General features: G+C 48.7%; 1 protein-coding gene across 3 annotated transcripts in view; it reads right to left on the bottom strand.

The window, feature by feature from the left end:
* SAP30BP (SAP30 binding protein) overlaps positions 1-17,425 on the bottom strand; it is a 36,231-nt gene that overhangs the window by 11,999 nt on the left and 6,807 nt on the right. For 2 of the 3 annotated variants that reach the window (XM_027052315.2, XM_015086100.3), the window contains one exon: positions 1,717-1,759. In XM_027052315.2, the coding sequence (XP_026908116.1) occupies positions 1,717-1,759 (43 nt within the window). Of the gene's footprint in view, positions 1-1,716; positions 1,760-2,365; positions 2,489-17,425 lie in introns of all 3 variants that reach the window. The other variant, XM_027052314.2, reaches the window with a different exon arrangement.

Genomic DNA, 17,425 nt, shown 5'->3' with positions numbered 1-17,425 from the left:
CCCAGGCGCCCCTTAATGTTTATTTTTGAGAGAGAGAGAGCGCGTGAGCGAGCACGCACATGGGGGAGGGGCAGGGAAGAGAGGGAGACACAGAATCTGAAGCAGGCTCCAGGCTTTGAGCTGTCAGCACAGAGCCCAATGTGGGGCTTGAACTCAAACAGCAAGATCACGGCCTGAGTCAAAGTTGGATGCTCAACAGACTGAGCTGCCCAGGCACCCCTGTACAGAAGTGTTTTACAGTTTATAGGTGTTAGAGTTGATAGTTTATAGGTGACTACACGCATCTGTCAAAGTTGATCAAATGGCACCCTAAAAATTGGCAAACCTCACCCTATGTAAGCTACACCTCAACAAAACTATTTTCACAAAACGGCAAGGAGAGAAAAGGTGGAAGTTGGGGCGGAGGTGCTGATGTGCCCCCCAGTTCCACTGATTGCCGAGCACTGTGGGCAGAGCTTACTGCTGCATCGGGCTCCCGGCTGCTCTGACCTCACAGACCCCTAGCCCCCATTTCTTGGTAGTTACAGCAGGGACTGGTAAGGCCAGGAAGGAACAGGAGACTGAGGCTCCGTCCGATCCATACATGCCCCTGTGCATTACCCACTGGGAGGAGACTGTGCTCTGCTTCCTCTGTTTGCAAAGCCAGCTGGCACGTCCCCTACATGGCCATTTTCTAAGCAGTGAACTCTGAGGTCTAGGAAAATTCTGGGTTTTATAGGATTTGAAAGACTCCTACTGTGTTCATCACACACAACACTCAGCGCTAAAGGCAGAATCCTGCTGAGGGTTGAGGCTGCTTATTGAGGGTTCCTTCCTACCCAATCCTTGCTCAGAGAACAAATGTAATGGGGTAATTTTCATCCTTTTAGTTAGGAACACAGGACAGGTTTCCACCTCCCATATCCCGTGAGAGGATCCTGTCCAAAAAAAGGATGGGCTCGAGGGCCTGCAGGCCACAAAGCCTCCATCTGGAAGCACAGGGGAAGGTTCCGTAGGCTGCCTTTGAAGCAGAACCCCTGCTTTGTGAAGATTAAAAGAGCAGGCAGGGAGAGATGGTCACAGTTAACCACACGGAGGGAGGGTCGCCCTCTCCATGACGTTTGCACAGGCTTTGGCAGAGCTGTTACAAAGTCCGTGACCAAACTGACAGAGTCGAGGTACTTTCTAAAAAAGGATTAAGAGACCAGAGTTAGCATAGGGACTGGGATGCCACTTTTCGGAAACAAAACTGCCCTGCCCCACAAGCCAAAAGGGTCTTGGACTCTGGGGCTACGAGGCATGTTCCCTCCTGGGGACAGAGCAAAGTGCCAGCAGAGGCCACATATTTGCTTCTTGAGTACATGAATATGCCAGCAAAGCGGGGAGGGGGCGTACAAGGACAGAGGACAAGCCTAGGGCACAACTGGAACGAGCTCCCAGCTGAAAGGGGCCCTAAATCCATCTTGAAAACACTGGCAACTGACCACAGCCCAGTGAAATGCACCATGAATATGCTTTTCAAAGAAGAATTGTTCCCTGGGCGTCTTACTCAGACATCTTAGGAAATGTCAAAGGCCCTGAGAGAGCACATGAAGAGACCAGGCTCTCAGCAGAACGGCTGCCTTGGCTGAAGCAGAGAGAAGCCCCATGCAGGGGTAGGCCCTGCATGGCTGGAAGCCAGTTTGCTCCGGGCAAGGCTCAGGAATCCGCCTCCGAGGCTCCCCCTGGGGTACTCACCAACTAATTCCTGAGGATCTCGCTTTTCTACTTCTGGGTTATCCTGCAGAAGAGAAATAAATACAAGGAGGTAAGCCTGGGGCTCCTGACCCACACAGTTACTTTCTTCACTGAAACCACTCAGGATTTTAAGGGAGGAGAAAAGGTAAAAGCAACACAAAGAACCTAAGAGTGAGCCGATGCTTTGGCGGCCTTCTGGGACCCCTGAACCTCCTAATCCCCCTTTATCAGAGCAGCCAAGATGCTCTGGATGCCTGCTTCAGGCTCTCCTCCGCGGCCCCCAGTGGGGACCAATATCCCCCAATGCCAAGCAGAGCCAATGCCAGCCTTCGTCACCTGTACACCTGGACCCTGCCCGCTGTCTCCCCTGGGGCCTGGTCAGCCATCCCAGAACACTGCCACCCCTACCCAGTACTGAGGAAGCAAGAGGTGGCAACTTTGTAACATGAGAATCCCAAGACTGAAGCACAAAAGACTACCTGCTCCCAAGAGATTTTTCTTACTTTCAGTCTAAGGAAAAAAGAGAGACTTTATCATAACGGGCTAGCTTGTGGAACCCTGGAGCAGGCATGTACTGCGCCTTTAACAAGCGACTGAACCAGGCCCCCAGAAGGGCCCTAGCACGGAGGCAGCTTCTCTCTTGGCTCACCTCTTGGCTCTTTACAATGGCTTTGTATCTCTCCAAAGAAAAGCATTCTCTGATCCTTAGTGCAAACTTCCGCCCTGCAACGCCTACTTCTACAGGTCCTTCAGTGCTGGCCGAGTGCAGAAACTTAAGAGCAAAGGTTTCTTATCAGACGTTTTGCTGGACTTGCTCTGTATTTCACTGCTCAGAGTAAGTGCTTCATTTAAACCTGATCAACCTGGAGAAGGCGAAGGTCCCAGCCTCTGAAACAAGCCTGGGCAGGGTGGGGAGGAAGGCCGACCCTTGATTCCACTGCCCCAAATGTCCAAAGGCAACAACATACCTGTCTTCCCCGTCTCTGGGGAAACCTGGCCCCTCACACACGCTCGGATCAGGGGCCTCAAGTGCACGATATGCTAATGATCACAGTGGCAGAAAAACTGCGCTCGGGGGAAGCTATTGGACCTCATTTCTTTTCTCTTTGGTTGGTGGGGGAGGAGGTGTCTGAGACAGTAACGACTCTGGAACAAAATGGGCACATGGAGTCAGCAGCAGGGCTCTGGGTACTTCACTTCCGGGAAGAAATGTTACAGCAAGTTAACATTTCAGAAAGGAAGATGCCAGAAGCCCTCCCATGCAATGGCTCTGTGCTAAGAATGGTAGTTCTTAGCCCCCTTCCCCAAAAAGTCTCTCCTGATTCTGGGAAAGGCCCAAACCCCCTCGCTCTTCTGAACACTGCAGCTATTCATTCGACCGAAACAGGCATAGCGTCCAGGCCAGGCTGCTTAGCAACCTGTCTCCTCCAGCTACTCGCCCCCTGCCAGTCAGGTGGGCAAAGAGGAGGCAGGCCTGAGCTAGGGAACAGAAGGGTTGGGAGGCCGCCTGGAAGACTGCCATGCCGAATTCAGGTTGGTCATCAATCAGCTGCTCTACAGAGAGTGCCCGTCTCCAGGGGCCCCACAACAATCCCTTTGTAGCAGTGACTCCGGAGGAACCAATGTTAAAAGAGTGTGGCAGCAACAAAACGTGGGGCTGTAAAAGGTCCTTAAATTTTCCCTCTAGGGGACAGCTTTCTGGGTACTAATTGTGGGAAAACATCAATTGGGTACATCCTACCTCCCCTCCGTGGCCAGTTGGCTGGTCATCCAAGGACTGACCGTTAACTATTCAAAGGCTCCCTGGGGGCTCCTTCCCAAAGCACCGCAGGGCGCCAGCCCCTCAGCCAGCCCGGCCCGAGGAAGGAGGCACGATATCCACGATATCCACATGGGAATGCTACCGGGGCTACTCCAGAGGCACAGGAAGTTAGTCACCAAACATGAAGTGTCTCTTGTAAGAGGAAAATACTTGTTTACCCGAAGGCTCCTTGGGCAGGGTGAAAGGCTGTCAGCCACTGCGGCCTCCTAAAGCTTGTGCCCCCAGCAATGGGAGGGACGGGGATTCCCACGTTTCACAAGGTTCTTGCCTGGCTGAGCTGAGGCTGCTGAGTCAGGTCTCAGGGAGAAAACCAAAGATGGAGCAAAGTCACCAGCGGGGAGGTATCCCTTCATCTCTCAGACTTTCCTTTTTTGGCTTAGTTCCTCATTCCTCAAATCGATCATTTTACACAAATACAAAAAGGAATAAAGTTGATAGTGGGTTTCCACTTGCTAACTAGTCTAGTCTTTTGCTTTTTTAATGTTACAACACGCATGTGCGCATGCACACACATACACGGATGGGGTGTGTCCAGAGTGTACCTGGAGCCCCATGGAGCTATGGGCTCTTACTCAACCCCAAACTCAGCATCCCCAGGGACAACCCCCTCCCCGCAGTGGAATTCAGCCCCATGATCCCTCCAAACCAAGTGCCAACCTATGAACCATCGATCTAACTCAAGTGCAAGATTCTCTGGCCTTAAGAGAATCAAGTTTATAAAGTGACAACATAAACGAGCCACCATAGACTGGAAGCCATGTAGTTCTGCACAAAGTTCTCCTGGAAAGACTTTGGAAACTGGTTGTTCAGATCCCTCCTCCATGTCACAGACACTGGTGGGACTCCTAAGGCCCCGGACGATGAGACCACGGGAATCTGTGCCTCCTGGTGGCCACATCTTGTTAGGCTTTAGAATATAATTCTTCTTTCCTCAGACACAAATAAGCTGGGTTGTGAGCCTGCTGAGCTCCCGGACACGTGTCACTGTGCAAAGGTGCCCCCAAAGAAGAAAGCCAACAAGCCAGGTTCTTCTGGATCCTAAAGCAGTTTAACCCCACATCCTGCCCTGAGCATAAGGAGGCTTGATTAAGTTCCACAATAAAGGGCCTGGAGCCACGGTCTCACGGGTTCTTCAAAGGGGGATGATTCCAGGACTTCAAACAATGCTGAAGGAAGGTCAGCAAGGAAGGAGAGTTGGGGTGTCTGGTGAGACCACGGAGGATGGCTGTCAAATACCCCAAAGACGCATAAATTTCAGGACCATTTATGCTCAACTGTCCATTGAAGCAAGTTTCATCCAATCAAAGCAGCCTCAGGGGAAGACAGGACTGAGGGCAGAGGGTGGTCCACACTTGAGATGAAGACCCAGAGAGGCACCCTCCTACCAGACATGCCTCAGATACCAGGAATTCAGTACAAAACGAACCAAACACCCATGCTAGTTACCCTGGCAGCCAGCCAAGAAAACCATTTGAGGAAGCATTTAAGTCAGAGCTAAGGAGAGAGACGGAAGGTCCACATTATTAAACTGCCAGCCGTTCAAGACAGCAGTTTTAAAAAATTGGCTATAGGTTCTCACTATGCCCTTAAGGAGGCAGGAAGGGAACAGTTAGGATATAAGTAAAAAGCAACAAGAAACCACTGTTCCTTTTCTTGCCCCAAAGCGGTGTGTTGGAACGCACAGGGGGTGCCTGTCTTGACTTGTATGAATCCAACCCTCTGGCCTCCAGTTGGTTTAAGTCATGAACTCAGCCAGATCTATGCACCAGACTGTAGTCTGAGTCAGCTGGGAGGCATGGAACCCACAGCCCAGAGACCTGGACAGACCTGTGTACAGGAGAGCTTGGCCCCCAGACTCAGCAGGCTGAGAGGTTTCCCCCCAGTTCACTAGGCAGGCAAAAACAAAGCATCTCACCTAGCAGCTCCTGGGGAAAAAGGCCAGGTAAGCACTTCAGCGCTCCAGTTCAAGTCCAATTAAGACAAAAAGAAAAATGAAACAAAACGCATAGCTTCTGAAGAAGCCAAGTGAGACCACGGGAAAGGCACGAAAGGAAGGCTGAGCTGGTCAAAGAAACAAATGCTGAGGCAAGACCTCAACTCCCGACTGTCCACACCCATCCAGCCTCCCCAGGCTTCACCTGAGCCTAAAGCCTCACTAGGGCACAGGACATGAAGTGGCCTTGACCGGCCAGGGATGGCCCCGAAGAACAATGATCTGAACCTGCCAATTTTGGTTCCTTAATCAATTATGTCTGAGACCTGTAAGAACGCAGCAGCCACAACAGGGGCCTCGTTCTCAGGGACTGTAGAGTCTGGAATGTGGTTCCCCTGCAGAGAATACAAAAAAGTCCAGCCATCCAGAAACTATGACTGGAGCAGAGGAAGGAAGTAGAAACAATATGGCTCCATGACACGGGATAAGCTGCCATTTGAGCTGGGAGGATTTGCTCAGCAGAGAAGTACCAGATCCTGGTAGAGAGAATGGAGGTTTATTTACAGCCAACAACACTTCGTCAATCCTTCCCGAGCCAGCCCCACAAAGCACGCTCAAAGGTCCAGCGTCCAACTGGAGACAAAGCAACGCGGCCTCCAGCAGCTGGATTCTGCCAAATCTAAATGTTGCTTTTTTTGCCCCAGCTTTGGAAGCATCAGGCACAGAGGAAGTACTCTGAACAGAGGGCAGAGGGCAGTCTCTCCGTGCTGCTGGGGGAAGAACGCTACGGACTACATTTTCTGATAGATGATGTAATCCTACATCTTAAAAGCAGGTGGCAGCTGGGGAGACAGATTAATAAAACAACGCCTTCTAAATCTTCTCTTCTCTCAGACCTGGTACTTCCCAAGTAGTTATTAAGTCTTAGTGAGATCTCACTTAAAAATGACTCCTCACTGGGGCGCCTGGGTGGTTCAGTCAGTTAAGTCTGACTCTTAATTTCAGGTTAGGTCATGATCTCATGGTTCACGAGTTCGAGCCCCGAACCTCTCTCCCTCCTTCTCTTTCTCTGCCTCTGTCTCAGAATAAATAAAACTTAAAAAAAAAAAAAAGTTTCTTTATGTGGCCCGAGGCCCTGGGAGACTCCCAACAGGCCCTTTCAGCCTCCTTCTCCTCCTAGCACAGAGCCAGAGCAGGGCCCAGGTAAAGGCCCTCCCTGGAACACCTCCTCCCCACTGTTGCTGAAAGTAAGCCCTATTCAGACCTCAGTCCTCGGCTCAAGGAAGCCTTTATCTGCCCCACCCGCACCGGGCCAATGAGGACCTTGCTCTATTCTGGGCTCTTACTCACTGTCTTAGTTATCACTGTGTCCCTAGCACCTGCAGGTTAGTGCCCTGCCCACAACAGGTGCTCAAACACTGATGAAACGTGCGTGTGCGCGCATGCGCACACACACACATGTACAAAGACATACTCTCCTTTCTAAGTGGCCAGTGGTCCATTTTTCAGCCCAGGTTAGGTGTTTCACAGTCACCTTCAGCTGCAGTGCTGTCCCCCTAGACTCCAGTTAGGCCCCAGTCAGCTCCAACATGCAACTCAATGTCGGAAAGGGAGGCAGCAGGACAGGAACTAAGAAGGGGCCAGACGTGTGATACAAGGCTGATGACAGGCAGAAGGAAGAAGGTGGTGGGGACATCAATACTGAATTAAAAAACCCTTAAATCTAGCTTGTCGCTCCCAATCCTGAAACAAAAGACAGAATTACTGTAGAGTTAGTCCGTTTATTTGTTCCACAAATAATCGATTGAGCCTTTATTACGTACCAGGCAACGGGCCAAACACTGGGGATACGATGTGAACACAACCCGATCTTGGGGAGAAATCCTGGGTGTTCCGCTAAGTACTTCAACGAAACATCACTTCACTGTCACCACAGCCCCATGAAGTGTGAGTGGACAACGCTGCGGCTTCAGATATGACTAGTGGGCCCAGGAAGCCCCCCTGACGGCATCAAACTGACACACGCGTGGGAGTCAGCTCCGGTGCCGAGAAAGCAGCAACGCTGGAACTTTTGTCAAAACACCTCCAAGCTGCAGGAAAAAAGTTACTGTGGTTTGACAGACAAGGGTGGGGCGTGCTGAGGGCTGTCAGTAATCCCCAGGCTCAGCAGAAGTCACCGAGCCCCACGCTGCAAGGAGATAGCCCTCCATGGCACGGATGTCCAGCGTCCGTGCCCTGTTTTACCCCCCACCCCACACAGGGGAGCCTTCGAGAAAGCCGGTCGCCAGCACGTTTCCTTTAGGTGTATCCTGTTGGCCAGGACTGAGTCACTGCCACGGCACACTGCCTACCTGGGGATGGAGACACTCAATTTATCAGAAAAATGGGCGCAAGTTGGTGGGGTCACTTTGGGTCCAACAGACTCACCTTCACCCCCAGCTCACCGATGGGAAAGACTCAGTTCCCCCAGCAGAGGTTTCTACAGGAAAGGGTGAAAGAGGCACCCGCTCAGACAAATGAAGCCAGCCCTAGAACTGGCCTCGTAGACTGAAGAGGGAACGGTTTCTTCTGAAACATCGAGCTCAACAAAGCCGACACTGCTGTGTGGTGCGATGCTCTGCCACGTGGAACCAACCAGACTTCGATGTCAACGCAAGGCTCTGGCCAGCAGCCATCTCCAAAGGGGAGCCTTTGTTATCTGACTATCCCAAGTGTAATCTCACATTTGAGTCAAGACGTGAAGATTCTGGGTTTGTTGAAAGTTGCAGAAGATGTTCAGAGAGGGCCATTCCATTCCTCTCTTAACACCTAGGGTGTCTGCGTAGGCTTGTGCTTAGGTACAGAGGTCACCTCACATCAAGACTTTGAATTAAGCCTTCAGTGGTGGGCCAGGGTGCACTTTTTTCTGAAAGGTTTTCCACAAAAACAGTGTCTCTGTGCTTCAGGTTGTTATCTGGGGGCAGGGGTGGGAGGACTTGGAGCCAGCCAAGACAAAGGGAAACAGCTTTGTGAGACTGGGGACAGAAAAGTGAAGTCTTTGTGACACATAACACGGCCACCAAATCACAACGGCACTATCCTGCTTGAGAGGTCAGCCACCAAACTGAGGTGTGAGATTAAGATATAAGGCAAAAGTTACTGAGATATCAGAAAGCCAGGAGATTAGAAATGCAAACTGGTCTCCATCCACACACTGGCAGGAACAGGAATGAACCATCTACGGGGCTAAAAGGAAAGCCAGTATCTTTCAGGCACTGCTTAGAAAAAATGTACCTAACTCCAAAGTTAGGAATGCAAATGAGCAAAATTCTACTGAACACTGAACCCAGAAATTGCACAGCAGTATTTCAGGAGACAAGGATCAGAACACAGAAGGAAGGTGGGAAGTGCTGGATCCCGAAGGGCGGGCAGCTTGCTTTCTGCATCAGAGAATTTTTCAAAAAGATAAATCTTGACTAGGGAAGGAGGCACCCAGCCACACCTTGGTTAGTAATCCATGGCATGTGGGCCCGAAGGGGAGAACGATGTTGGGGCTTGCATGGCCGAAGGCGGGCCGACCGGGCATGCGCAGGCCCCGGCTGCAGAACCACAAGGAGCGGGGTGAGGCTGCTGGGAGTCTGATCCTCCGGTGACGAGGAGCGAGTGCAGTCAAGAGGGCCCTGCTGGCAGTTCGGTGGAGCCGAGAGGGGAGGGCAGAGGGAGACTAATGGCCGTTCCCCTCTGCCGGAGATCACCTGCAGCGATTCCCTGTCTACCAGCAGTGTTCAGCTTAAGATGCAGCCAGGCCTTCTTTGGAAGGCAGCTCGACACAGGACCTAGCCTGGAATTCTTTCAGTCTGGACAACAAAAGAGCTGCTTCCATAGCGTGCACCCTCCTCCTCTCCCAACCTCAGTCGTGTCTGCTTCTTGTATCAGGTCACCACTTAGAACCACAGACCCCGGCTGGGAGCGTGTACTGGGGGGTGTTCTCCTCAGCATGGAAATTCTGTTGTCTCCCACCTGTGCAAGGGCGACCCTAGCTTGATTAAAGAAGGCCATTTGGCCATTCATCGGGATGAGAACGAGGAAACGTGAAATGTTAAGAAGGCTTGAGCATTCTCAGCAGTTCAAAGGTCACATTACAACTTCCAGCAAGAAGAGTGGATGGCTCCCAATCCAGCAATGGTCAAGGGCCATTTCCTTCTCTGGTCCTGGGTGAGTCATGCTGTAACATTTTTTTTCTAATCAGCACTCAAAAGCATTATGGGGTACATATGGGAGGCAGCACACGGGAGAAGGTAGGATAACAAAACCAAGATGGAGGGACCAAGTACACATTCTCGCTCACACACCTTAAACAACAGAACTCACTAAAAAACTAACATACGTTATCCAAATCTCCCAGTAACCTCACGAGGCAGATGTTATTATTCCCATCTTACAGATGACTAAACCGAGGCAAAGCACAACAAAGCAGCTTCTTGCCCAGGAAGTGGCAATGCTGGGACCCAAACCCAAGTCTGTCTGACTCTAAAGCCTAGTCATAACTGCTTCCCAACTTCTGATCTCCTTCTCGACTAAGAGGCGGCAGATAATGACAGTTTCTAGGAAGCCTCTGGTTCAACCACCGGGGAAGCCAACATCAAAGACCAAGAAGGAAAAATACCTCTTCAGGGATGACTCTGTAGCAGGTCACAGGGCAAACGAAGTGTTAAGCTCTCAACTTAAGGGGAAGACAGCCAGAAGTTATTACCTTTTAACTATAACGATCAGGGCCAACAGCTCCAGAGGCCCTACTGCTCCAGTGAGTAATGTCTGAGTTGATCTGAATGGAACAACTGGTCCTGAAAACTTAATCATACAACCAAGTGGGTGCCACCACCCTTGTCCTTAGCCTAGGGACTTCCTGGGTGCTGACAGAAGGAATGTTACCAAATCCTGACTACCACTAAGCCCTCATCCCGTACTGGGTGAACAATCGTGATGACTGTAATGGGAACTCATTATTCCTTCTGACCCACGTAAAGAGCACGGCATGTATTCCGTCCACCAGAGTCTAACTGGAAAGAAACCGCTTACATGGTATTTTATTCGATAGTAGCTACAAGTACTTTTATTGCTACTGTAATGTACTAACTCTGGTTTTATTCTATCTAGCTCCACGGGAATTGATATGAAAAAGTGTGCTGATGGGGTGCCTGGGTGGCTCAGTCAGTTGAATGTCCAACTTTTGATATTGGATCGGGTTGCGATCTCAGTCGTGAAATCAAGCCCTACGTCAGGCTCCGCGTGGGGCCTGCTTGGGATCATCTCTGCTCCTCCCCTGCTCGTGCTCTCTCAAAATAAATAAGTAAACATAAAAAAAAAAAAAAAAAAGCGTAGGGGTGCCTGGGTGGCTCAGTTGGTTAAGCTACCGACTTTGGCTCAGATCATGATCTCGTGGTTCTTGAGTTCGAGCCCTGCATAGGGCTCTGTGCTAACAGCTCAAAGAATGGAGCCTGCTTCGGATTCTCTCTCTGCCCCTCACCCACTCACACTCTGTCTCTCTCTTGCTCTCCCTCTCAGAAGTAAATAAGCTTACAAAAAAAAAGAGTGTTTTAATGACTGGTCTCACTTCTAGAAAAAAAGTTGGTGGATTGCAACCTTTCCTTACTATTCCCGTTTAAAGGTATTTAGAAAATTACAAAAAAACAAAAACCTTTTTCTTTTAGCAGTTTCACTGAGCTATAACTCACATCCCACACAATTTTTAAGTGGTTAGCTTTTTTGAAAAAGGTTTTTTAAAAAATATTTATTTTTGAGAGAGAAAGCATGCGCACATGAGCAGGGGAGGGGCAGAGAGAGGGAGACAGAAGATCTGAAGCTAGCTCCACGCTGTGAGCGCATAGCCCCATGGGGGCTCAAACTTACAAACTGACTGTGAGATCATGACCTGAGCTAAAATCAAGAGTCGGCAGCTTAACTGATTGAGCCATCTAGGTGACCCTTTAAGTGTTTAGTTTTTTTTTTTAATTTTCAAAGTATTTATGTATGTATGTATGTATGTATGTATTTGGGAGAGACAGAGACAGCACAAGTAGGGGAGAGGCAGAGACAGAGAGGAAGAGAGAATCTCAAGCAAGCTCCAAGCTGTCAGCACAGAGCCTGACATAGGGCTCGAACCCATGGAACCATGAGATCATGACCTGAGCTGAACTGTGAGTTGGACGCTCAACCACCTGAGCCACGCAGGCACCCCTAAGTGTTTAGCTTTTAATTTTTCAGTTATGTCCTGCTATTATAATTGCTCAGACTGTAACAACACAGAAAACATTTAATATTCAGATAGAAACATATGTACGCTATCATACGGACAAACAAAAAGATGGAAGAAGGAAAATGGGACACCTGTTAGAGGACTGTGGAATTAGATGATATTTTTTTCAAAATTTTCAATTCTTGCTATTATAATAATTTGACAATAAAATCAAAACAAACCCCTGATAAGGTAACCACCAGAAAAACAGTACCATGCAATTCTTTCCAAGTCAAAGAACTCTAAGAAAAAGCCCAAGTTTATGCTCTAACAGATAACCTTCGGTGTACCATCCTGAAAAATAATTCTCAGTAGGCCATTCCACAAGTGTGGGTTCTCCCAGAGCTCACCCAGCAAAGGCACACGATGACCCACGCGTGAAGGCTACAAAGGGACTCGTGGATCCTTTACCACACCATACAACCCGCCCCTCTGGGTGTCCTTCATGATGAACAGAACCCTATGCTGCTTGCTTATGAAAAGCCTGAGCATCTCCCTCTCTGATTTCAAAGTCCTGGAGGTTGAGTGAACATGCTCAAAACCCAAATGGGAAAACGTGTGCTGCGGCAGTCCTGAAGAAGCTGGCACATGTTCCAGAGCCTCTTTCCTTACATGGTTGATACACAGAATCGAGGGTTTCAACCGGAAGTGCTGCCCACGTGCAACTGCCGGCAGGCTCCTGAAAGTTCTCCGAAAAAAATCAGTGGTCTGTAACGAATTTGTCGGAAACAAGCTCCCTGGGCAGTTTTCAGTCCGCAGGCGTAGCATTCTGAAACCTGCAAAGATCAGTAACAATGCTGGGTAGGGGGAGAGGCTGGAGAAGAGAAGCAGCGGGAGATTACGGAGTCAGCTCTACCCCAAAGCAGATCCTTCCTCTAGACTGCAAGCCAATTAATAACACTTGGCGACTGAGACACTTGACCTTCTTAAAGGAATTCAAGTGTGTTATGTACAGTCACCAAAGGTGAGACCCACTTACTTGGCCGAGCCAAGGTCTCTGGGGAGGGTAAGTGAGGACTCATCAAGTCCCTCTGCTCTGGAACTCAGAGACGATCTACCAACACAGTCCCTAAACTGCCATCAAGGCACCCCCAGGGAGCTACAGCAAATTCACAAAGGTGCACACAACATGAAATTTCAAGGAAAACACAGCATTACTCAACATCTATCAGATACCACACAAATTCATGTGTATTTTTTCAAGTGGCTATCAAATTCTGAGGATTGTCGTGTTGATTCTTTAGAGCTAATTATTAGGTATTTCTTTTGGCCTATGAATTCATTCGTTTTTTTTTTTTTAAAGATTTATTTATAAGTAATCTCTACACCCAACATGGGGCTTGAACTCATAAACCGGAGATCAAGAATCACACGCTCCACTGACTGAGCCGCGGGGCACCCCTGGCCTAGGAGTTCCGTGAAAAATTCCTGAGACGCCAAGGGTGCTACGAACTGAGAAAATGTGGCAACTTCTGACATACAGGATGAGGACATCTGACCCGACTCAGTTTTGCCTAAAAGGCCAAGGAGTGCCAACAACTGCATTTCAGATTGTGAAAAACACGGCCTTATGCACCCTTTCTTGTAGCTATCACATCACCTGGTAAAGCGGGCATCAGAGATGAGCCGAGGGCAGCCGAAGCTATGTGCCTGTGGTCCCACAGCTGGAGGGAAGCCAAGCCTGTGCTCGACCCAGGTCTTCTGGGTCCAAGTCCACTAGTCTGGCTCGAAGGTGTGAACTCACATTTCTGCACTAATTTCGGGGTCCAAGAATCTTAAAAATGTTTTTTCTTAACTAGGATTATGCATGCACATCTTTTAAAAAATGCCGGAACCATTTCTCCCCCACCCGATGCCACCTTCTTGACCCAGAGAGGCTATTTTGTTTTGACAGATGTTTGCTCTTTGGGCCAAGAGGATTCCTTCCCTGGGTCAAAGCTGGGACTGCAACACCTCAGGGAGGCCGGCATTCCCACCCCACATAGCGAAGCCAGCCCTCCCAGTTAGCTGGCAACGGGCCGCTCCAGCTTTCCTGTGCCAGGTCATCAATGCCCGTGTTTGTTTTCAAAGGAAGGGTGTGTCAGAGACAGTAAGCCAGTGGAAATACCTTCATCCACAGGAACTGTGGGAGTGGGGAAAAAAATAAACAAGGGAAAACGTTCCAGGGCAACCGAGGTAGAACACAGACAAAGGAGAGTGGGAAAAGGAAGCCCATATGCCAAGGGCAAACAGATGGAGGAAACACTTAAGCCATCTGGCACCCCTGTCCCTGCATTAAAGAGCTGAACAGAGGTCTGCCACTTCCGCTCTGACTTTTTCTAGGACAGCAGTGCCACCTTCTGTTGAGTAGTCAGATCTGAGTCGGGTTGCTTACTGAGGAGGTAAGACCAGAAAATTGAAGTTAGAGGAAAAGACATGACGGAACAGAAGTGTCGAAGCATTCTGCCTCCCGTGGAATGCTCAGCCACCTTCCTTTCTCTAGTTAAGGGCAAACTCAGCCACCGAGAGCTCAATCCCTCCTCAGGTGGATGGATCAGGACCAAAGGCTCTCTCTAGAGGTGGGTCTGGAGTTATCATTTCTTTTCTTCTTTAAGTAGGCTTTACACCCAGCACAGAGCCCAACACGGGGCTTGAACTCATGATCCTGAGATCAAGACCTGAGCTGAGATCAAGAGCTGGATGCTTACCTGAGACTGAGCCACCCAGGCACCCAGGGAGTTATCACTTCTTACTCAACTTATCACTTCTTACTCAACCCCCCAAAAATTTGTCTTGAAAAAGGTCCAGAAACAGGGAGCTCACTACCTTAAAAAGCAGCTCAGCCCACGTTTGGTCAGAGATGACAAAAAGTTCTTCGTTATGTGAAGACAAACGCGGTCCCTGTAATTCTTCTGTATGTTGCTTCAAGTTCAGCACGTGGCTTCCACCTCCCCTCCCCCTCTAGCAGACCTCCAAACAACAGATACACTGCAGGCTCCTCCCTGGTTGCCTCTCCCAGCTCCTAAACCTTTCATGTGATGTGGTTTCCAGTCCCCTCACCTTCATGATTGCTCTCCTCTGAGTGCATTCCAGTTTCCAAATGTGGAATTCGATATTCCCACACAAGCCCAATGACAGGGTGACCAGCCTGGGAAGCAAGCATAGGTCACTGCAACGAATGCTCCTGAACATGGATGTGCCGACACTATTAAGCTAATTACCAACTCAGGTTTACTCAGTTAACTCACGTAAAATGAATGAGGCAGATTTTCTTAAGATGCCTGTTTTTGGGGCGCCTGCGTGGCTCAGTTGGTTAAGTGACTGACTCTCGATTTCGGCTCAGGCCACGCTCTCACAGTTTGTGAGTTCAAGCCCCGTGTTGGGCTCTGCGCAGACAGTGCAGAGCCTGCTTCGGATTCTCTGTCTCCTCTCTCTGCCCCTCCCTCACACTCTCTCTCTCTCAAAAATAAATGTTAAAAAAAAAAAAAAAAAAAGCCTATTTCCCAGGTGGCAAACTCTGAGGTTAAGGGACTTCTCCAAGGAGAGCTGGAATTCAGATTCAGGTCTATGACTCCAGAACCTGAACTTCCACCCCACAGGGGCTGTCTTGTCTTACTCTGGATATGCTACCCCCTCACGGCAGCTCAAGGTCCCGCAGGGCTGACAGCCCACTGGACACTTACAGAGCAGTGGAAATAGTCACCAAACAACTACTTAGTATGACTGACCCAAGATTCTGGCTTCTGAAGAAGAGTGGTTCTCAAAGTTGATCTGTGGACCCCTGGAGGTCTGTAAGGTCAAAACTACTTTCCTAGTACTAAGACATCACTTGCCTTTTTCACTGTTCTACGTTGGCAGGAGCAATGGGGGGCAACTGCTGGCCTTTTAGAACAAATCAAGGCAGCTGCACTGAGTTTTGGCCGTAGGGACACTCTCAGTTACCAAAAAAGCCAATTTCACTTAAAAATATCGTTGGTGCTGGGGTGCCTGGGTGGCTTAGTCGGCTAAGCCTCTGACTTTGGCTCAGGTCATGACCTCACGGTTCCTGAGTTCAAGCCCCACATCGGGCTCCGTACTGTCAGGGCAGAGCCCGCCTCGGATTCTCTGTCCCCTCTCTCTCTGCCCCTTCCCCTCTGGTTCTCTCCCTCTCTCTCAAAATAAATACAGTTTAAAAATATATATATACATTTGGCCTTGGGGAAGCAGTAAAAATGATTCGCCTTATTAAGTCTTGACCTTTGAGTACAAATTTAATTATTATGATTTTTTTGCATTTTGTGTGATGACATGAGAGGTCCCATAAACACCTCTGCTGCTCACTGAGGTCCAATGGTTACCTCAAGGAAAAGCACTTAAGTGAGGGAGTTACAAGCTGATCTAGTTGCTTTCTTCACGGAATGCCATTTTTACTTGAAAGAATGACGGTGCTTAGTCAGATTTGAGTAACTGGCAGACGGTTCCTAAAAAAATGAAGCAATTCAAGATCTCAAGTAAAAACTAGCATCTTAGAAAATGTATACATCCCCACTGGGAGCAGACAGCTTTCCAATACTTAATGGCTTGTCCGATGAGATAGGTAATGTCATTAACAAATATAATTTTTTGGATATTATAAGACAAAATGCATCACTGGAGATCTCAGTGAACCGACATTTTCCATGTCACCAGTGCCGGAGGATGCAATACCAGTGTGGCTAAAAGAGCCACTGAGAGTGCAAGGCAGACCCGTGGAGGTTAATGAAGCAGACTACAGAAAGTTCACTGAGAAGGGTTCACATCCTACAGTGCAGCTAATTTTTAGGAAACCACTGCCTGTTGAGTTCTGATCTAGTATCAAAGAAGAAGATTCACAATCACCTAAAGGGCTATTAAGATACTTGTCCTCTTTCTAATGCCCTGTGTGTGAAGCCAGATTTTCTTCAACTACTTCAACCAAAACAAGGCACTGCAATAGACTGAATGCAGAAGCACTTAAGAGAACCTAGCTGGCTGTCCGTTAAACTGGATGTTAGACCTTTAGGAGACCCAATGCCTGTCTTTGTGTTTTCAGTTTCAGTTTCTTTGGTTTCAGCAATATTTTTTGTTAAAATGTGACTTATATTAACATGTAATGGATTTAATTATTTTAAAATAATAAATATCTGGGGCACTTGGGTGGCTCAGTTAAGTGTCCGACTTGGTTTTGGCTCAAGTCATGATCTCACAGTCTGTGAGTTCGAGCCTCGCATCAGGCTCTGTGCTGACAGCTTGGAGCCTGGATGCTGCTTTGGATTCTGTGTCTGCCTCTCTCTCTGCCCCTGCCTCACTCACGCTCTGTCTCTGTCTCTCTCAAAAATAAACATTAAAAAAATATTTAAAAATTTTCTCAATTAAAAAAAATTTAATGTTATTTAATCTCTCAAAAATAAACATTAAAAATACTTAAAAATTTTCTCAAGTTAAAAAAAAATGTTATTTTTGAGAGAGAGAGAGAGAGACAGAGCACGAGTGAGGCAGGGGCAGAAACAGGGGCAGACACAGAATCCAAAGCACCATCCAGGCTCCAAGCTGTTGTCACAGAGCCTGATGTGGGGCTTGAACCCATGGACCACGAGATCATGACCTGAGCCGAAGCTGGACGCTTAACCGAATGAGCCACCCAGGCATCCCAAATGTTTCTCAATTTTAAATGAAGTGATACTCTTTGGGATCCTCAGCTTTT

Source organism: Acinonyx jubatus, chromosome E1, assembly GCF_027475565.1.
Source record: "Acinonyx jubatus isolate Ajub_Pintada_27869175 chromosome E1, VMU_Ajub_asm_v1.0, whole genome shotgun sequence".
NCBI classification, from domain to species: Eukaryota; Metazoa; Chordata; class Mammalia; order Carnivora; family Felidae; genus Acinonyx; species Acinonyx jubatus.
The sequence above is the reverse complement of the archived record's forward strand: the minus strand, read 5'-3'. Positions and strand labels throughout refer to the sequence as shown.